At 37.7% G+C, this 22927-nt stretch overlaps 1 protein-coding gene across 1 annotated transcript in view; it reads left to right on the top strand.

The window, feature by feature from the left end:
* Window positions 1–12134, top strand: part of GUCY1A2 (guanylate cyclase 1 soluble subunit alpha 2) — a gene marked incomplete at its 5' end in the record, with an annotated part of 306525 nt that extends 294391 nt beyond the window's left edge. The window contains one exon of the mRNA XM_080643198.1: window positions 10865–12134. Coding sequence (XP_080499324.1) covers window positions 10865–11072 — 208 coding nt within the window. The 3' untranslated portion in view covers window positions 11073–12134. The remainder of the gene's footprint in view (window positions 1–10864) is intronic.
* Between the last annotated feature and the right edge of the window lie 10793 nt (window positions 12135–22927).

Here is a 22927-nt window from a genome sequence, read left to right as displayed (position 1 = left end):
TTAAACAGAAAACTGTCTTGCTATTCAGGATTTTATTGTATAGGCAATATGGAGGAATGCATCTTTCTAGTATATTGAGATATGCATGGAATAATTGAAGAAAGGTGAAGTAACATGGGTATATTCTTTGCACGTAAAAGTTAGTTATTAATACTAGTTAAAAGCAATAGCTGGAAAATCTGCTTCTGTCCCTTTGTCAATATAATTATTATACACTAGAGGCCCGGTGCACGAATTCGTGCACTGGTGGGGTTCCTCGGCCTGGCTGGTGATCTGGGCCTATCAGGGCCATCTTGCCCAGTCCCAATCCGGGCCAATGGGGGCCTGCCATCTGGGGAGGGACCACGGGAGGGCTCCAGGGCATGTCCGACCCATCTCACCCAGTCCCAATAGGCCAGACCCCTGTAGCAAGCTAACCTACTGGTTGGAACATCTGCCCCCTGGTGGTCAGTGCACATCATAGTGACTGGTCGAGCAATTGACCGAATGGTCGACCAATGGGTCGGACATTTAGCATATTAGGCTTTTATATATATAGACTAGAGGCCCGTTGCATGAAGATTCGTGCAATAGGCCTTCGTTCCCCTGGCTGCCAGCACCCAGGACCCGGGCCGCAGCGGAGCCTTCAGTCTTCAGTCTTCAGTCTTCTCTTGGGCAGAGCCTTCAGTCTTTGCTCCATGCCTGAGTATGCAAATTAACCCATCATCTTTGTTGGGTTAATTTGCATACTCACTCCTGATTGGCTGGTGGGCGTTGTGGAGGTACAGTCAGTTTGCATCTTTCTCTTTTATTAGTGTAGAAGACTGAGATACTATATCGTAAATACTCCTCTTCCTATAAATACTTAATGTGGGAAAAGACATCCAACAAACTTTAGGAAATTTCTGTCTGGTAGTTCACCTCTAGCTTTCAGTCTTTTAAAAAAATGAAAATGCTCATCTGCACTAGTGACTTGGTATTTAAAAAAAAAAAAAAGTATTTGGGCTGATTAAAAGGTGGTCCTGTTGGTCTTTTATGTGACTTTATTGATCTTCTTATGGTTTGTAGAAGCACCAAAACAGTAAACACGATATTTTACAAAAGAAAAATAATCAGTAAAGACAAATGACTTAATAATTTTCTGAAAAGGAAAACTTGAGCTGTGCTTCAAGTTATATTTTCATTTTTCCAATTACAGATGGCAACATTAATATTATCCTTCTAACTGTGCCAATAAAAGTCCCATCCAGCAAAATTGAATGAGATATTTAACTCATTTAGACATTTTTATTTTGTCCTTTCTTTCTTTGTCTCCCTGCTGTATCAAATATCATTTTCCCCTAGAAAAATATAATTTTAAATATTGGAAATCATAAGCCTTCCTAATTTGAAAACATAAATCTGGCCTAGTTTTTTGATCTTTAGAATAACCCCCCTCAGTTATTTCATGTATTTACTAGCACCTTTTAAGTCATAATGGTGAAGTATTTGAGGATCAGAATACAATGTTGTGGTTATTTTTATAGTAAAAATTGTACATACGTACCCATTTGCTCAGTTCTATAGGATTTAAAGTAGTTGTCAGAATCAATGCAAAAATAAATAAAGAAATACTGGCACTTATTTAATAGCATTTTATTATTTCAGAGATTGGAAATGAAACAGAGTGTCTGACAATGGTGACTTTTTCTTCTTCATGGTAGGGCCTTAATCACAAGGAACAACAACAGCCTGTAATTATTGGAATCGAGAGTCTAGGTCAGTGGTCGGCAAACTCATTAGTCAACAGAGCAGCAAACCGCGACTTGCGAGCCGCAGTTTGCCGACCACTGGACTTTGGTTGATTATTTGGCATAGGTTTGGTCCACATGATTAGGCCAGAGGTTAAATGTAGAGTATTTCTGGTTCTGTATTAGGGCACATTCCGTACTATGTATGAAGGCTGTTTCTTTTTTCCCATGACAGTAATGCTAGAAAGTTAATTACCTAATTTAGTTTTCATAATTTAAAGGCACTGATCTGATTCATATCAATAGATCTTACATGGGAAACATCTATTAATTGCACACACAAAAAAATGAATTTTTATTTTTATAAATAGCTCTTTTCTTGGCCATAAATATGTTTGTAAATAATGCCAAGTTCAACTAAATTCCCCACATTATCTAAATTCCTGTAAAGTGAAAATTTACTAAGATCATTGAGGGTAATCTAAAGCAAGAGGGAAAACCAACCCACATTTTCCTTTCTCTTTCTCCTTTAAAAATGGCACCATTTCAGGTGACCTGGAGGTCAGTGTTTATTTTGCAACTAACAAATGATAAAATACACTTTCTGAATTTTTTAGATGTTCAAATTTTAGCTAAAAAGGCCAAGTAGAAAAGTAACTTTAAGATATTTGTTGGCTATGTAAAAAGTAAAATTTGATTTACAAATCCAGGGTAGAAGATAAACTAGTGTTGTTGAAGTGTTGGGGTATTGTGTAGCATTTAAGGAAGTCTTAGGGTTAGCATGTTCATTAGTTTCCTGACACATGCTGTGTGCTTACTCACATATGAACTCTATGGAAAGACGTTTCCTCTGATGCTTTCAGTAGATTTCCAAAGTGACCCATAATTCAGAAAACATTACAAATTGCTACTGGCTAATTAAATAAATGAATGACCAATAAAAGACATCAAGAGACTCACACTACTGCTCTGCCACTAATTAGTTTATGACCCTAAATAAGTCACATGAGTAATCTGATCCTCTGTTTCCCAGGAGTTAGAAAACAATTGGGTCTAGATTACTTATAAAAAGTTTACCCTAAATCCTGGAGTAGAAAAAAGGACATCAATGGAAAAGCAATGAAATCTGAGTAGAATCTGTAATTTACATAATAATAATATAATTTTATTAATTTATTTAATTTTGACAAGTATACCAGGTTATGTAGAAGGTTTATATGAGGGAAAACCAAGTTAAAAATTTAGGGGAACTCAGCAGTATATAGTATCCTTGCAATGCTTCTGTAAATATGAAATTATTTCAAAATAAAAAGTTTATTTAAAAGATTATTACAGCTCTAGCCAGTTTGGCTCAGTGCATAGAGTATCAACCTGCTGACCGAAGGTTCCTGGGTTCTATTCCAGTGAAGGGCACTTACCTAGGTTGCAGGCTCAATCCCTGGTACTGGTCAGGGTATGTGCGGAAAGCAACCAATCGATGTGTCTTTCTCACATTGATGTTTCTCTCTCTCCATCTCTTCTCTTCCCTTCCCTTCCACTCCCTCTAAAAATCAATGGAAAAAATATCCTTGGGTGAGGATTAACAACACAAAAAGGTTATTGCAGTTCTAACATGGAGTGAGATTGAGAATTTATTTTCAGCTTAGACAACAGTGGGCCTTACATGCTATTGGAGACCTATTGAATGTTTTTGAGTCTGGAAACATGATGAAAGGAAAACATAATCGGAGGTGATGTTCCACAGGGAGCAGATAAGGAAAATTAGAGGAAATAGGACTGTTAGGAAGAGACAGTGTTATTCCCGGCCTGAGGTATGGTCATGAACTAGAACTGTGGCAGTGGAAATAGAAGGAAAACCAATAAAGTATGAACATCTTTAAAGAAATAATTACAGCCCAGCCAGCGGGCTCAGTGGTTGAGCATCGACCAGGAGGTCACAGTTCGATTCCCGGATAGGGCTGGTTGTGGGCTCCATCCCCACTGTGGAACGTGCAGGAGGCAGCTGGTCAATCAATGATTCTCTCTCATCATTGATGTTTCTATCTCTCTCTCCCTTTTCCTTCCTTTCTGAAATCAATAAAATATATTTTCAAAAAGGAAATAATTACAGGGCTGACTGGACAAAAACATGTATACATTCTACTTATTGTGGTCAGTGCTGAGCCTTGAAACTGGAAAGCCATTTTTCTATTGTTACTCATTTTTTAAAAAAATAATTGCTTATGAACTTTATTTTTCAAAATTCTTGCTTTGGGGTTAACATGTAATCAGACTTCTAAGCCAATTTCTATTTCTCCCTTTTTCTCATTTATGTGTATTGTTTTTTAAAGGAATTAGAAAAAAGTTTATATCATTATAATTGATATAAATTACATCATTTGTATAATCGTATATAATGACAACATATCATATATTATATTGGATTTGTTATTGTATTGTTACATTAAGTAAATTTCCCTTAAAGTAATGTACCATCCAGAAAAAAAGGTCATGAATTACATTATGAGAATGCTTTTTTTTTAATCCTCTCCCAAGGATATGTTTTTATTTATTTTAGGGAGAGAGAAAGGGAGAGAGAGAGAGAAACATTGAAGTGAGAGAAACATCGATTGGTTGCCTCCATTATGCACCTCTACCAGGGATCGAAACCCCAACCTAGGCATGTGCCCTGACCAGGAATTGAACCTGCAACCTTGTGGTGTGCAGGATGATGATCCAACTAACTGAGCCACCCAGCCAGGACAGAGTACATTTCACTATCTAATAAAATAGAGTAATTTTGGAGAAGTCATTTTCCAACTAGAGCATTGAAAGTGGTCTCAATTGGAACTTAATATAATTTTAATTTTAAAAAAAGTAGATTACAGTTGACATTCAGTCTTGGTTTCAGGTGTAAAGCACAGTGGTTAGAAATTTATATGACTTACTAATTGATACCCTTGATAGAGACTGAATATTTTATCAGTCATTTCCTCTCATTTTTCTTTTGTGTGCAATGCTTTGTGCACTTGGAGAAATTTCTGCTCTAAATGCTACGCTTTAGAATCATTTTCATCTCTGATTAAAGATTCTCATGCATTCGTCACCCACTACTGAATCAAAATTGCTCTATAACCAGCTTTTATGATATTCGCCAACAGAGCAGTGTTTTCTCTGGAGATCTTACTTGAGATGTTTTCAGATTTGCAAGTCTAAAACTAAAATAAATTCTAAACCCCAATAAATTTTAGAGCTGTAAATAATCTTTATAATAAATTAGATCAAAATGTTAGGTGACTTTATCAGTGCCATTAGCTGATTTGCTATTATGCCACCAGTATAGGCTGGAAGGGTGACCCCAAAATGTAAGAGACCAAATTTACAGAGTTTACCCTCTATCTAACCTCTTCACCTGTCCCATCCCAATTTACTAACTTACCATAGTTGTTCTCCACAAAAATTAGTATTGCTGAGAAACATCCCATCAAGGAATCTATAAGGAGTGTGTGCTGTAAACATTGTTCAAGAAAAGGTAAAAAGTTATTTTTTTAAGGGAAAGGAGTTTGCCTTTCGTTTTCTAGCCCCTAAATATTTTCTCAGGCTGATTTGCCTTCTTTGCACTGGAGTCATTACAACTCCCTGTGTTCTCAGCTAATTCTTCTGCTCTTGGTTCAGGAATACCTAAAATATAGAACACAGGATTTCCTAAAATTGACTCTGGTCCTAATTTTATTTATTTATATTGAAATCAGTGAAGGATCGGCCATTTCCCAAAATAAATGGGCTTCTTTCCATCTTTTTTACTCTGCCCTTTGTCTTTTATTCACAAAGACCAGCACGATAATGAACTTGTTTTTAAGAAAGAATTTTGGTTCAAGTAGTGAAAATACGTGAGGCATTATTTAATTTACAAGAACTGATTATAGGTATCTTTTGTAATCTCTCATTTGTCATCTCTTTTTTAAGTTCTGGCTGTTGACATGTAAAAATTTTGAGTGAGTGTTTTAAATTTCAAATCTGTTTGGTATGTAGTCTGTTTGTTCAGTGGAGTTTTGAGGCTGTTAAAGGTCAAAATTGATAGTAGCCACAGAAACCAATGGCGTGAAATCATTTTTAGCTATTCAGCATTCCAAAATTCAAGAATTTAAGAGGCATTAGTTTTGACACTGCAATGGGAAACGCATGCCAGAATGTGCACTCCAGCAAGCCCCCAGGCGTTCAGACTATGGACTCTGTAATAAGCATGCTTTGTCATTAATATTAACTCAGGGCGGTTGCAGAAAGAAATGAGCCAGGGTGTCACCTTAGTGCCTCGGAGGCATTTTGCCTTAAACTTTTCAGGATGCATATAGGGAAAGTATCTCTTTTTGAAAACTTATGTGTTAACTTGAATTTTCAAACTTACCGACCAAGTGACAATCTTATAAAATTGCCACCAAATCTGCAACTTAAAATTTGCATAAGTTTTGTAACCTTAAAATGCATAAACATTTGGTGAAGTCCTTCTTCTCTTTTACTTCATAGTGAGCTCGATTCTTCCTTTTCTTATTTGGATGGGAGTTTTATTTCCAGGGAATGAGTCACTGAATTTCATGAGATTTTATACTGCCTCCCTGACTCATAACTATCATTTCATGGGGCTTATCTTCCAACCACATCAGGTGTTGGAGCAGTGAAGCACACAGGGCAGAAATAGAGCAGATTAGTTCTTCTCTCCACTCAGGTAGGAAGAAGAAGGTGCATAGAAAAAAATGAGGGATTACAGAACACTTAGAAAACACAGGGAATCTTCATCTTTTAAATTTTTTCAGAGCTGTCATCATCCTCTAACACTCAAAGACTTAGCATCTAATGCCATTATAGAGTCCAAATGCATTCCTTGGCAAAAAATGCATTCAGATGAATAATTAGCAACAAAGACTTCTAATTTACCACAGCAGATTGACTACCTGAATTTTTCATTAATCTCTTCTGAAACAATAGTGAACTGATAGTGAAGATAGAAAAGAAATGTAGCCCTCCTCCAGCATGTACTTACAATGGTCAGGGGAAACCCACAATGCCACAAAATCTTGCCACACATAAAACTTCCAAATAAATTTTAATGCCTCGCACTTAAATAGAGACTTTCAGGTATATTAGTCAGTTGTTGAGTGCCTTTAACATGAAAGAGGAAGATCAAAATAAACAAGCAGACAACACCCCATCCCACCAAAAGTCAACAACAAAATTGGTTGTTGGAGAAAAAGGGAAAATGGGCACTCAAGAGCCCAGTGAGTCAGAGCAGCTTCCTTTCTGCAGTGGTGAGGGAGCAGACCCACCAGCCTCCACGGTACCCCGGTCCCCTCCCACGCTTGGGGAGACATTCATTGATCCAAAGCAGCAGTGAATTTTCATCTTAAAAATCAATTTGTAGAAAAACTCTGTTGTGAGGAGGAAGGGTGACAGGCAGGTAAACTAGGATTTGTGTGGCTTCCAAATACTAAACATGTGGCTGAAACTCCCCGGTTGTCTGTCACCCAGCTGGGGATTACGGCTGGGGATTCATTTAGATTTATGAAGAATGTAAGCTTCCATATCAGTCCTGAGTTGCTGAAGAAATGGATTGTTAGGCCGAGCTTGAAAACCAGCCCAGGGACTTGGACTTACTCTAACATTTCAGAGGGGATCACAAGCTATCTGGTGACCCGGGTCTAAATCCCTGATCCCCGTATACACATTTGATCATTTATTCAGCACTGTGACTCATATCATCACCAGGCAAGCTATGTGAAATGCCTCCCCTGACCTCCTGCACAGCCCACCGGTAACTCATTCAGACCGTCCTATTGGAAATAATCTGGATATCGCCTTTCAGTGTTCATAGCTATAAAGGCCACTAAACCTTGGATATCACAGGAGCTTGGACCAATTCATCCTTGCGTGCTATCCTTTTTATTATTGAAAGGTAACATTGTATTTAATTTATTGATATCAAAATGTTTACTTGGAAAAGAATAAAACCTGGTGAAAGCTTGTTGTCTCTGGGATTTGGGGTATAGTATATGTGAGATGTATTTAAATTGTGAGAAGATTGATTCATTATGAAGAGTTTCCTCCCATCCAACATGCAGTGAATTATTTACAACTCCTGGCATCCAAAGCAGTGCCTGCACCCTTCTTTTAGTCATTTACAAATATTTTCATAGCTGTAACCCAATTTATTTTTCAGTGTCAGAATATTCCAATTGTAGCAAAATATCAAGACTTTGGTGAAACAAACCAACCATGGAAGAGAGAAACTAGGGGGCTTAAAATATGAGGCGGGTGTGGGGGTTGGGAGGGGAATGATTATCTGGGAACTTATATGTATACTAGAGGCCTGAAGCATGAAATTCATGCAAGAGGAGGCCTTCCTTTCCCCGGCTGCTGGCACCAGCTTCCCTCTGGCACCTGGGACCTGGGCTTCCCTCGCAGCCCTGGCTTCGTCTGGGAGATCATCCAGAAGGATGTCCGGTCTAATGAGCATATTATGCTTTTATTATTATAGATATGCATAACTCATGGACACAGGCAATAGAGTGATGAGGGCCTGGGAGTGGGGTACGAGGTGAAGTGGGTCAAAGGGATAAAACATACAAACAAAGGGGACATCTGTAGTACTTTCAACAATAAAGATAGATTAAAAATATATATTGGGAGAGAGGGCTGTAGCTCTCTCCTATTTGTTGATGATGGGTCCTTAAGGAAACTTGTTGGAAAGATTGAGCTTATGGTCTATTTTATACTCGGTGGAAGTGAACTTTGTTACTCTGTTTCTTGTCTTTTGTACTAAGATCCACAGCTATCATTCTTCCTTTTTTTCCTATGGAATTTCCTCCTTTGAATTGTATCATGTGGGGTACCATATGCTGTTTTGTATTGCTAATTTGTTTCTATCAGTATTTCTTGGCTTTTAAATTTTATATTAACTAATTCTGGGCATCCCCACTTACTCTTCTCCTTTCAGAGTACAATTTTAGCATGCAACAGGCACTCAACAAGTATCTGTTGACTGATGGATATCACTGATTGACACCCACATGTTGCACATTGATAGATGTTCTATTTGAGCGAATCAAAATTATTATGGAATTCATTGATAAATTAAACTATTGTTGAGGGAATCTGAACATATCTCTGAAGTGGTTGATGATACAGAATATGTAAAGAAAATCAACATCTGTTAAAACAAAAACAAAGCACCTAGTACCGAAGACTTCCGTACTTACTGCCATTGGGCCCCGGCTATGTCAGGTTAGTTTGTGGTGGAAAGCTATCTTAGTGTAGTCTTACTATTTTCTGTAGGACTAAGCTTGACTAGGGATTAACAGATCTGGGTTCCAGCTCCAGTGTCACCACTGTCTTGTTACTTCCATGAGCAAATCACTGTAATTTATTCTGGACTCACCTTCACCCTCCATATATTTATCAGAGGAGAGCATGTCTGGCTTTGGCATAGAGCTATATTATGTGGATTTGATGAGATAAGGCATTTGAAAGAATTTTGAAATGTTAGAATAAGCTTCATTTTCCTATATCCCAAGTTAATATTATCATCATATCCTATTTTTAAAGAAATGGTGAAAGAGAACTGTTTTTTAAAATTATTTACAAAGCAAAATACTATAACTGTGGTTCATAAAAGTAAATATAGATTGTTCGTATTATAAGAATTCTCAGTACCACCAACTGTTATTTTCAGAGAATATGTTTGTCCATTAAGAAAGTTTGAGAAGGAATTATTATTTGTTCTTTTTTTAGTGAATAAATGATTATCATTGCTTGTGCAATGATCTTACATTTTCACACATCCTTTGTTCCCCTTCCTCTTATTGCCTCTTTGGACTTTGCCTTCTCCCTATCACAGTGGTTCCTTCCCTCAACCCACCTCTTCCATTGTTTAACTTGTTAACATTAACCTGTCTAGGAGGATGCATTGTTTTTAGGAAAAAGGTAATGGGCTTGGCTCCACTATGCCTTCCAAATAAAGTCTAAACTTTTATTTTAGGATTTCAAAGCTTTGTCTTAACCTACTGCTTTGGCTTTAGCTCTCATTCTGACCTTATTCTGTGATGGTATCAAATGGTTGGAAATGTGTTGATCCTGATCATAATGTTATTGTTTCTAAACCTTTGATCTATTGTACTCCGCATTCACTTGTTGGAAGTCTTTGCATCTTTACGTGCTGTCTCTCCTAGGAAGACTTTGTGGGCTTCTGCTACAAATGTTTTTTCTCTTCTAGACTTCAGTACCTTTAATATCTACTTTTCTTAGGGTATCTAGCCCATTCTCTTTTATATGACTTTTATATTAGTGTGGTTTTGTGTGTTTATTCAGTAATTATTTTCTGTTTCTTTTATTCCCTGTTTCTATCTTTGTTGATAAAGCTTTGTGCTTCTTTGGCTGTGTTCTACTTATCATTATATTCTGAAGTGTCTAGAAGATTTTTCTTGGGCAATAAGAAGCAGCCCATAAGAGTATTAAGGTGAATTAAATTGAATTGCCGGGCCACATCTTTAGGCATGAGTATCAAACTGAACCTTTCACGGAACTGGAAAGAGTAAAACCAGTGTCAGTGTACTAGCAAAGAGTCTAAGTGTGACTGGAAGGGAAGAAGTCAGCTGTTGGACAAATATGCTAGTGAGGTTAGAAATGTGTATTGCCAGGAATCAGCATGTATCAGAGATACTTGGAATCATGAATATTGTTCTACAAAGTTAAATGTTTAGTTTACATGTCAGGACACAGGACACACATTTAAAGCTTAGCAAGTGTCTATAAAACGTAAAAGGAGTGCTGTAGAATCTGGGCAGATTTTAAAAACAGAGTGTAAATCCTTTGTGTTTGAATAAAAACATGTATTATGCAGTTTCCTCAGTTTGTTTAGCGGGGGGAAATCAAATTTGAACAGATATTTTCCAGTAGTACCAGGACCAGCTTTGTGTTTATTATTATTAGGATAACTTGAAGGGATCTTTCCTGAGACATAACATTTCCTAGTGTTAGGAATCCCGTGAAGGCCACATCCATACAAAGAATCGGGGCATTAGCAGGAGCACAGTTATTGATTGGGTTCCTAAGTCTTTCACATGTCTGCCCATGCATGTACATTTCCCCTGCTTATCGGATTCACATTATCTATATTTTCCCCTTAGATTATTAAAACGGGAAGAAAGTTTCACATTCATTCCTCGGTCCCGTGAAGATCTTCCCGACAACTTTCCAAAGGAAATTCCTGGGATCTGCTATTTCCTGGAGGTAAGGACTGGTCCCAAGCAGCCAAAGCCTTCTCTCTCCTCATCGAGAATCAAAAAGGTTTCCTACAACATTGGCACCATGTTCCTCCGGGAGACAAGCCTCTGAGATGTGCGACAGATCAAAGACTCCTCCAAAAGCACAAGCCTGGACGCGGGCACGACGGGCGGGTGGAGAGGGGTTCTCTTTCACTGCTTCGTTGGGAGCACACAGCGGAATTTCTGTAATGTCAGGCAATAATCCCAGAAAAAGGCAGGTGATGACTGTCCATTTAAAAAACTGGAGGGTGGGGGGAAACAAGGCGTGTCCATCCATAGGAGTGTTTTTGGTCACACATATATTTTAATTACAAGTATGGGCCCCCTTTCCAAACTAACCGATAAATAGAGTTCATGTTTGCCTGTTTGTCACACATACAGATATCTTTCCCTATATATTTGTATCACTTTTGACAGCCAGTTTTAGTATATATTCCTACATTTAGTGAGGTGGTATGTGAAGGATATTTTCTAATTTTGTTTTTCTGAATAGACATTTCATACATATATCATGGCAGCGTGGTAAGCTTCCCAACAGGAAGAACTGTAACTCAGCAAAATATTTTAGGGATATTACCTATTTTTATACATATCTCTTCTAGATAATTACCTTTCACACAACATTATTAGATGTTCTGAATCTGTTACTGTATAGTTGGTATATAATGTAACGCTAACCTATTCATTGAGTATAGTTTTACTTACTTAGAGTCATTAGTGCTTAGACTGAGAACACATATAACCAAGGATTTCAGATGGTGAGAAAGAATTGTACGTCTGCTTGGTAAATATATCCTGTAGATTTAATTAATGTAACATGGAACCCAGAGCAAATGGAATTTCCTAATAGTAGCTAAGATTAAAGAAAGATCCTCTTTGCCATCTTCGAACAAGTATCAGTCCAAATAAAATGCTCCCTTCATTGAACGCTTTTCAACTTAGCATTCACAGGTACAGGTAGTTATGGTAAGGTACTGAGCTGCGCTCTAAAAACAGCAGCCTACTAAGTGACATGCTCATACTCCCCCATCCTCTTCATGATGATGATTCCTAAAGCCACTCTCAGGAGTGAATTCCTAAATACTGCCATTAGTGAGAACACTTCTGCCAACAACTTCGTTTCTTCATGTATAATAAAATCAAGGAAAAATACCTGTATTCAATGGCTTTAAGATTAAAAAATATTTCATCTTCAGTTGGATTGAGTTGGCTTCTAAATTCAGTGAATCACCTTCAAAACAGTGAAGCAGATCTAACCTTCACTTAGTAATCACCATAGTTACCAATAGGCTTCCATCACATGACCTGCTAAAATGAAGACCAGTTCCCAATAATTAGCACTGCATGAAAATATTATTACAGACTCACCTGAAATTGGGAGCACGGTGTGTTCAGAGATTTTCTATTTTGGATCAGATATAAAACCTAAATTTCTATTGAGGCTAATGAGCTGTAAGTATTTTTTCCTTTAAAACCTTAAGGTGTCCATTTTCTTACTACAGTACATATACTCATTAGTAGCTTGTGTCTACTGAATACAATATGTTTCTTCTTCTGGTCAATGATTTGGGCTGCATTATGATTTGCTCACGGCATAACTCAGCAAAGGAGCATATTAACTAGTGCCCAATGTAGTCTATGAGGCTGTTTTAGTGTTTTTAAGCTCTCTAAGTGGGTCACTAGAAAGCATTTATAAGTATGCAAAGTATTTGTTATAAGGTGATCACTTGCATACTTGTTGAGCTCTGTCCTTGCCCTGGGGCTTATGAGGACGCGTGTATCACTCTTCCTGTGGGACGGGACCTGGACCAGCACTCTCTGAATCCTGGCCTGGCCTTCTCTTCCCTGAGTCTAGGCCTTTGTTCTCAACCACATGGGGCGAGAAGGCCCAGGTGTTTATGGGAAGCTGTGTAGGCTGAGGACAGGGTGCTCTCCTGGGAGTAATCACTCACAAAAGAATTCTTCAGGGCACTGGGAGATGAACGCACTTCCTTCTCAGAGGACGGGGCCAGCTGTCCAGTCAGTGCACAGAACAGGCAGGGGCACCTCAGTCCTTGCTGAGGAATAGGAGCACCTTGGTCTTTGTGCCGAGAATAGGACCCCTTAGCTATCTACCGTATGTTGGTGGGCTGCTCACAGCGCAGGGGCATGTGGAGGGAACCCAGCTCACTGACTCATGTATGCTTATTCTGCACGGTAACTTAGAGCTTATCATGATATGGTAAATCAATGCATGTTTTGGCAGTAAACAACGCATTCTGTAACCATTAGCCTGAAAGGGACTTCCATGAAGAATCCAGGCTATTTCCCTGCTTCTTGGAAAGCTTTGTCTAAGCAACTCTTCTAACCATATGGCTATTCTCTCTAAACTATGACCACTCTGGGAAGCATATTTTAAAGCATCGCTGGAAATCCGCTCTGTTATCTGGTAATGGAACTAGGGCCCCAAACCAAAATTGTAGATGCATTCAGTTTGTCAGAAGAATAACAAACTCTGTCTTAGTTTGTATGATTTTACTTAGAGAAGTTGCTGTTTACATTGTCACAAATGTCACAATGAAGAATATGCCAAAAATCTATAAAATATCACAGACACAATGTAAGCTACAGTTTTCATACAATATAATCTATAGATATATCTTTGAAGCTATAGTCCCAAGCAATGGTCTAATCTGTTACCATTTTGCAATTTAGAACAATTGATCATTATAGTTACTGTACACTGTTGCTACGTGTTTGGCAAGGGCAGTTTAAAATGGCTGTTCATTCTAGCTGTAGTCATAGAATTTAGAAGCTGTGAAAAAGCATCATACTTTGTTCTACATAATACACTCCACTTGCATTCTGTTAGGAATTGTGGCTGTAACAATGGGTGGTAGTTGGTATTTCATCTGCCTCATATCCATACAGTCTTCTCACTTACAAGTTACCACACACATCATGCATTTTAGTGAGGCAGACTAAAAGTAATTTGCATGGATGTCTCACAGAAATCAAGTGGTATTAAGTTGGGTAAATGGCTTTAACCCACTTTAAAAGGGATACTTTAAATATAATGTGGCACCTGTTTTAGTGTTCTTTCAAGCAATAAATTGGAAGAAGTCACTTTATGACTAGCCATCAGTGCCAAAGCTTTCATCAGCAAGAGTATCACTTTGATGGAGAGGATGTCATTGTTTGCAAATAAATCTGTTATCTAACAAAGTGGAAACCTCCATAGGTACCCCAAACACACTGCAGTATGTGCTTTGTGACCCTCAATAGGTAATATCAGCCATAATTAAAGAATAATACTCAGTGCCTGGAGAAGTGCAGTGTAGTGTGGTGTGAAGAAGGACCCAACTGTTAAAATCTGCCTTGATATTCATCAATTCTCTTATATGTTAAATTATATGAGGTTTCCTTTTAGCACCTGACTATATGCTGTCCCGTGAGATGTGACCTGCCCATGGCTGAGACTGGAGAGCAGGTTCATGGAGTCGGACTTCAAATGTGACTCTCGTGGTCTCACACTTGTTCCTGTGACAATGGTGTCAAGAACATAGTGTTTTATTATGAAAATGCAAAAGTGTGTGCCTCTCCATGAAAAACAGAGCAAAACAGAACAACCGCCTAAACAGTAGCACTCATGTACAAGTGCAGAAGGCGTTCCATTTTGCAAATTCCTCCCAAGAGTTCCGGCAATACAGCAAAATTAATCTGATCCATACAAAAAGCAAAGCCACAGAGAATCTGGAAAACCACCAGGCTCTGCGTTTTGTACAGAATCATATTGCTACCAATTGATATAGGATATTTGAGGTTGCGAGGTATCAAGAGAGGGCACAAGATTATTACCATCATTAAATATATTTCATGAAGGCTCCTTGGGTTCCTGATGCGCTGAGGGTGCTGGGCAGAGAGTAAAACTCCGACATGTAGGTTTCTATCTTCCCACGCATAGTCCATGCCCAGACCCTCTTTTACTCCACGCAGCACTGAAAACCATCCCAACCCCTCACGCCTGGCCCCATCAAACACTTCTCTATACCTCTGAGCCTAACACAGCCACAAAAAGAGTTTCTGAGGCCTGTTTCAGGCCGAGAGGAATATTCACACAATGTCAGGCCCAGGCAACAATGCACTTCTGAAGGGAACTAACCACCCCTAGGAGTCCGGGTCACTGCTGACATCTGAGCTTCTCCCCCTGCTTTTTCTTCTAAATACAACCTGCTGAGCACTCGCTGCAACCACTGAATGTCCATTCGGAATGAATGATACATGCACAGCTTTGGGTGGCACCAGGTGCCTCTCAGCCAGCAATACCTGATGCTCAACACCAACAACAAAGTCCCATATTAAACTGGGCATTTCTGTTATGACAGTGCAGATCTTCAATACAAAAATAATCATTTCAGAGCCTTTTATAAATATATCTTATTAGACACAGCCTGAAAAACATGATGCATGAGAGACTGAATTGTTAAAGTGTAACATATTCCATTCTGAATGATGATTCTTTATGGGTAGCTCTGACACGAATATACCCAATCCACAGACAGCTGATTTAGCATACAGATACATTGTGTTGAAATGATTGAATGAATTTTATTATTAAAAGTGTAAATGAACCCCAGCTGCGGACTCAATTTCAGGATCCTCATGGTGGTGGCTGAAGAACAGACACTGATATTATACACAAATTATCATAAATTTTGTCAGAACATGTTGAGATAGTGTGCAAAATTCCTTCCTCACACTTGATCCAAACAATTGAAACCTAAGGATTATTGTGCTACCACTTTTCTGTTTCCTTCATCTAGTCTCTCCTTCCTTCTTCCTTTCATTAAAAAGAAGTCATTTGTATACAGGGTGGGGCAAAAGTAGGTTACTGTTGTTCATATGGGAAATAATACAATGATTAATAAATAATAAATAATAATGCAAAAATAAATTCTGTGTTTTGTGTACCCAACACTGTAAACCTACTTTTGCCCCACCGTGTGTGTGTGTGTGTGTGTGTGTGTGTGTGTGTGTGTGTTGAGTAGCTATTTCAAGATTAAAAGGAGTAACATTTTTGGAGGATTTTGGAGGTAGAGAAGTAAGATTTGTGTGTTTATTCCTAATACGTTGTGGCCAGAACACACAGTTTCATTCAGGTGTCTTGTTGCCACCCCTTCCTTATTAAAAACATGCTGTTTAATGGCTCAACTCATAAACTTGGCAGTATCTGGCTGTCTTCAAAAGAATTACCTAGGAAGTGTTTAGGAATACAAAGTACTGGGCTTTGCCTTCAGAGATTTGGATTCAGTAGGTTTTAGGAATCTGTAGATAGAAAACCACTCTAGGGAATGCTAATATGTAGCCAGATTTGGAGATCATTGAAGAATACTCAAATAATCCCAATCACTAGGAATAACTACAGATTGACTGACACAGCAATATATTATTTTGAAAGCTATATACTCTGAGCTTCATAGCATTGTTTGTTTCACAAGTGTTAATTTTAGCTGTGGTTTCAAATTTATTCTCTGCTTCTTAAGTACGAGTCTTCGAACTTATTACAGACAGAAATCAACACTGATAAGCATGAGGGATGAATATTGCTCACTATAGGGCTATTAGGCATACTAGATATGGCACCATTTTCTTAATTACTGCCTGAACTGTGCAGTATATCACAATATTTGCTGATCCTCACCACCAATATATGTGTATATATAGCATGAACTTTTGGACAGAGAAACAAATGTTGAAGAGACAGCCTTGTTTCTGAATGCTTTCATGTTTATGTTAAGAAAAGTCAACATAATACTTAGTCTCACTCTGTACTTTTCACATTGAACTGTACATTTATCTAAAAAATATTCCCTAGCAATACCTTGTAACAACCTTTCCAGCAATAACTTAAGCCATGGTGTTGATGCCATATGAAACATGCAATTCTGTGCACTTCATAGAACTTTTAGGGAAATAAGAGACATGTTTTATATAAGCAATAACATAGCTGGTGTGAACTTTAAAAGATATTCACCATATTCTACTACAGCAAGATGGGCAACAGGTGATGACCCAGGTAAAAGGTATCTGAGAAATGCCATGCTCAGTCTATCTTAGAAGACATTCAGTTGTACACAGGCCATAAAGTAATAGACTCCTATCAGATTATTTCTGTTGTATAATTTTTAAATACCTATAATATTTCTCTCAAGAGATGTGTACATATGTAATGTTGCCCAGGTTTTCAGTCTTTGTAGTACATAATGATAAGGAGCAGTTAAGAACTGATGAGTAAGGATACATGAGTAAAAGTAGAACAGAAGTTGGTTGAGTTGATTGAGAATGTAGGCTTTGCAAAAATATAGATGGGTCTTGGGACAAGTGAATTAATCCAACTGTAAGTTTGATAGGGTCTTAGAAGATGAAAGATGAAAGATAAAAAGAGGTTATTACCACTGTTTCCTACGATGGCAAGTGTTCAGTAAGTATAACAGTTATTTTGGCTTCAGAATATGGTTGAAAGTCATTTGTAGTATAATTACTAAACATCTTAAGGTGATTATGTAGTTATATTGAAAATAACCTGCTCCTCTCAGCTATTTTAATGATAGTACGAAAGCTTTCAGTCCTTTTATAGTTAAATTACCTTTCCTTTATTTAGAATAATGTATGGGGATTATAGCTAAAAGCCACTGGTAAACTTGTTACACCAGGGATATTCTAAGCAATGGATTATTATTTAGCAAATCATATAAGTTTAAATCCATTCTTAAGCCTCTATGACTAGAGCTCCTATTATTGCCTCGCTGAGTAAACTCTCTTCTAATCATGAATCTGAGCACAATTGGAATGGTGGGTGGGTTTGCTAGTATTTTAAATTCCTAATACCCATACAAAAACTTAAGTTAGCATCCTTTTGTCTACAATTTAGAAAATTACTCCATAAAATCAATCAGGGTTGTTGATTCACTGAGACAGTTTTGACAGTTGTATTTTTGTATATCATTCAATGCTTAACCCTTAATAAGCATGCTTTTGATTATTATAAATAATGACAAATTGTTCATTTGAAACTATTAAGTTACATTGAATTTTTCCTCTCAGTTAATTCATCCAGTAACTAAGATCATTCTTAGTATTAGACTTAAGTGCTGTTGCTTATTATCTGAAAACAGAAGACTCAAGGAAAAAAAGGAAATGGCAAGCCTAAGTAATAACTTATTTCTGATTCTTAGATACATTTTTTTAAAAGTAATCAGGTTCTATTCAGTCTTCTGTGGCCTTTTCACTATTTGGAGATAAAGAAGGGATTCTACTAAATATATTTTTGCTGCAGTCTACTACATGTAATTAAATATAAGTTGGGCAATAATGTATTAATTGGGGTAAAAATCAGAAGTGTACAAAATGGCTTCTCACACCACCTTACTTTTTAAAGAGAATTTCTCCTTTTATGTTGTCTGGCTGTTAGTTATACATAGATGGAAGGGCTGGGATGGGGAGGGGCTCTAGATGAGATTGAGCAAAGAGATTTAATTGCATGAAGGTGTAGATAATATCAAAGGAGAGGCAGTTTCCATAATAGACACGTGTGGCTTAATGAGAGCCAGATGTTTTATTGGACTGGTGGTCATTCTCGTTTTAAAAAGCAAAGAGAAAACTTCACAGGCCGTTCTCGGTGTCCTTAGGGTAGTGTCAGCCTCTCAGCAGCTGCACGTGTCAGTGGAACTGGGACTCTGGACTCGAAGAGCTATGAATAGAAACTCTCTGAAGGTGGCAGATAGCACTACCACGTTGCCCTGATGAAGGTAAATGAAAGTGTCAGAGCATCTGGGCTGAAGGAACAGAGAAAGCCAGATACCAGCTCTGCCTTATGTCATGGGAAAGCTGTTAAAATTAGCACAAAGGAACAGACTATAGGTGTGCAACTGATAGGAAAACAAAACTCCCCTTCCTCCCACACACTCTATAGCATGCCTGGCTGAGCTAACATTCAGCGAGGAAAATACAATTTGTTTTTATACATCCTTTTTAAAATTCTGAAATTATAAAAAATAGCTTTCCTTATTTTGAAAAATGTAATCAGAAAGAATGAGAAATATTTGTTCTGTGTCCTAAAATCTATAAAATCCTTCCTTGGGCCAGACTATATTCCATGTCATTCTTCACAATGTTCTCAAATGAGGTTTTAGCTGCTAGCAAAACAAGTGCTCAACTTCAGAGTAGGTGGGAGCCTTTATGACCCAACAGCCTATCCATCGCATTCAGGGTGCTCCAGAGGGTCGGAGGCAGGGAGAGAGGCGCCTGTAGCATTTGATGGCGTGCTGTGGGTGAGATGAAGGTGACTCTGTCTTCCAATACTAAAGTGCTTAGGTAATCTCTTATTGTCATTCAAAGATGTTTCATGTACAAGTAATTGGTTAATTCAAGCAGAGTTTGATTAGAACATAAATGTTAAAAGGATGAAATAAACATGAACAATTACCAGTTAGAAAAATAATGTAGGATAAAGATTTGCTGTTTTAGAAGAGTAGACTTACTTATATCCAAAAGTTAGAATGCTAGAGACTTGAAAGTTTTCTAACTATATCAAATAGTTCAACACTGAGAAAGGAAAATAATTTTGTTGATGTATCCCTTAAGGTTTTATTCCCTGAAGATAACATATAATTATAAATTACATTTAAATTATTTTTCCTCCATGTTCTTTGCTTGTGGAAAAAAAATAAAGATGTAGATGATGTTATAAATAAGATAAACTTAAAAATTGTGGCATTGCCAAAACCGGTTTGGCTCAGTGGATAGAGCGTTGGCCTGCGGACTGAAAGGTCCCAGGTTCGATTCCGGTCAAGGGCATGTAACTTGGTTGCGGGCACATCCCCAGTAGGAGGTGTGCAAGAGGCAGCTGATCGATGTTTCTCTCTCATCGATGTTTCTGACTATCTATCACTCTTCCTTTCTCTCTGTAAAAATTCAATAAAATATATTTAAAAAAAAATTGTGGCATTGAGCCATGGTTTGCAAATTTGTTAACATTCTTTTACCTAAAATAATAAACTTTTATTTTATTTTTATTTTTTATTGATTTCAGAGAGAGGAGGAGGGGGAAATAGAGAGAGAGATTGAAACAACAGTGATGAGAGAGAACTATTGATCGGCTGCCTCCAGCATGCCCCACATTGGGGATCGAGCCTGCAGCCTGGGCATGTGCCCTGACTGGGAATCGAACCGTGACCTCCTGGTTCATAGGTCGATGTTCAACCACTGAGCAACACTGGCTGGGTACAAACTGTTTTTTATAATATAAGGGTTAAGGATAGCCATTAAATACTATATTTAGACTTGTTCACATTAGGATGTAGAGCAAAGCATCTCAAACTTCTCAAAATAAAATCTAATTCAAAACTCTTTTAAGTTCAAGTCATTTGAACAACACATGTATGTATTTTTACATCACCTCTAACAAGAAACTATGCATTCCCTACGCAATGAAACCTCAATTCCATTATTGCTTCCCCAAAAGCATGCCTTTGTGATCAATATCACTAACTTTCAAGGCTAGCAAGAGAGTATAGCGTTCTTTTGAGACTGGGGTGATCTGTACCGATATGTTTGTGTATAGTCACTTAAAAGGCTTCCCTCTTTTTTATAGCTTTTTTTTTTTTCAGTTCAAAGCATCATAGAAGCAAAATATTGGAGCGAGCAGATAGTTTTTTAATAACGTGAACCCCGGACCCTATAAATTACCTTGTTGAAATCAAAACCTAACCTTGGCTTGGAGTCTCAAATAAATTGCTTTTGTATTATTTGACTATAATTTATTATCAAGAAGAAAAAATTAATTCTTATGTAGATCTCATTTTAACCAAGAAGGTCAAGGTAAACTAGATGACTATAATTATCTACAGTAATTCAGGTAGTTTTTTAAAAAATTCTTTAATTTTTGCTTTTGTTGTGCAAAGATAATTATTAGTGGATGGCAGCTAAAATTATTATTCCTATCTTTTACATTTGTTTCAAGTGTGTCACCAGGCACTTGTAAAATCGGTTCTTTTCATTTATTATGTAACTCAATGACCTGGAATAATAGTTACCCATTGCTTTTTCTTTTGATCCTTAAAAACACTTCATTTTTCCTGTCTAAAAGAATTCTCCTGCTAAAATGCAAATGAGCACCTTACTGTAGGAGGTATTCCATTTTGTGAGCATATGTGAAGTACTGTAGCTGAGTTCAACTGGACTGCAACAAAGAGTCACCAATAGGGAAGATGAAAAAGAGACAGAAAGATCAAACTATGCCTATAGCCAAAACTGCTGACCTAGAACAAAGCTGAAAATAGATGGCAAGGTTAACTGATTATAGTTGACCCTTGAACAATACAAGTTTGATCTGTGCAGATCTAATTATACATGGATTTTCTTCAATAAATATATAGTCAGTCATTTAATCTCCAGATTGTGCATTTGTGGGTTCAACCAACTGCAGATCGAAAACAGTATTTTCAGTCTGCAGTTGGGAATCTGAGGATCGGAAAGCCAGTTGTATGCAATGTTCTATGCCATCCTCTATAATAAAAGACTAATATGCAAATAGACCGAACAGTGGAACAACCGGTCGCTATGATGCGCACTGACCACCAGGGGGGAGACACTCAATGCAGGAGCTGCCCCCTGGTAGTCAGTGCACTCCCACAGGGGGAGCACCACTCAGCCAGAGCCAGGCTCATAGCTGGCGAGCACAGCGGCAGTGGCAGGAGCCTCTCCTGCCTCCGTGGCAACACTAAGGTCCCCTCGGGGGATGTCCGCCGAGGGGTCCTGGACTGTGAGAGGGCGCAGGCTGGGCTGAGGGACACCTCCCAGGGCACAAATGTCGTGCACCGGGCCTCTAGTTTTATATAAGGGACTTGAGAATACATGGATTTTGGTATCTGCGGGGGTCCTAGAACCAGTCCTTCTCAAATGCCCAGGGACCACTGAGTTTTGGGGAATCAAAGTTAAATGTGAATGTTCAGCTGCATGGCAGTCCAGTAGCCCTAACCTCCCACATTGCACAAGGGTCAGCTCTATAGATATTTAAACACAGTATTCATAGTTAACAGAACATCGTAAAATTCAGCATGTCAAACTGTTGAATTTGAAACAGATAAGAAACAAGAAATATGCTAATCAAAATGAAAGTATTAAGAGACAAAAATAATTTCTTACTTTACATATGCCCACAAGTATAGAATTTATTTTCTGTTGGGAAAATTTGTCTTCAATCCATATTGGCTATATGATCTAATTAGACATTAGAGAACCCATGCAAGAATCCAAATATCAAGTGTGGCCATAACTTGAATATTAACAGAATTGAGTATTATTTCTGAATAAGACAACTGCTGAATGTGAAATGAGTGAGCAGTATGTATAGATAGATACTATGTGCAGCAAACCAATTAGGTCCTCAAAGTTAATCAGTATCCTCAGCCTCTCTCTCTCTTTTTTTATTTTGTGTTTTTTCTTCCCTTACCCCCTCATCTAATCCCATGCCTTTGAGGTTTTAACATATAGCTACTTATAACCATAATTTTGGCTTACTTGCCAGAATTAACAAATTCTCAAGTTCTTAAATACAAAAAGACATGAGTTAGATCATTTTATGATGCATCCCGGGGTCAATCATTTATAAATCTCAATTCAAAAAGAAAATTCAATCATTTCTAGCAGAGTTCAATTCATGAGGAAAAAAGAAATAAAATATTTTATTTAAAATAATAAAAATGAGGAAGACAGAAGAGTATGTCCTTCCATTTTTAAGTACCCTCTAAAAACACTACAATAATTTGAGCAAGTCTTAAACAAGATTTAAAGAATCTTTAATCTCCAAAACTAAAAACTTGATCATATTCACGCTTTTACGTTAGTGTACTAACATTACATTCAAACTACTTAACGTGTCTCCAT

Source organism: Plecotus auritus (assembly GCF_963455305.1).
Source record: "Plecotus auritus genome assembly, chromosome: 9".
NCBI classification, from domain to species: Eukaryota; Metazoa; Chordata; class Mammalia; order Chiroptera; family Vespertilionidae; genus Plecotus; species Plecotus auritus.
Note: the sequence above shows the minus strand (reverse complement) of the source record. Positions and strands in the feature narration are given on the sequence as shown.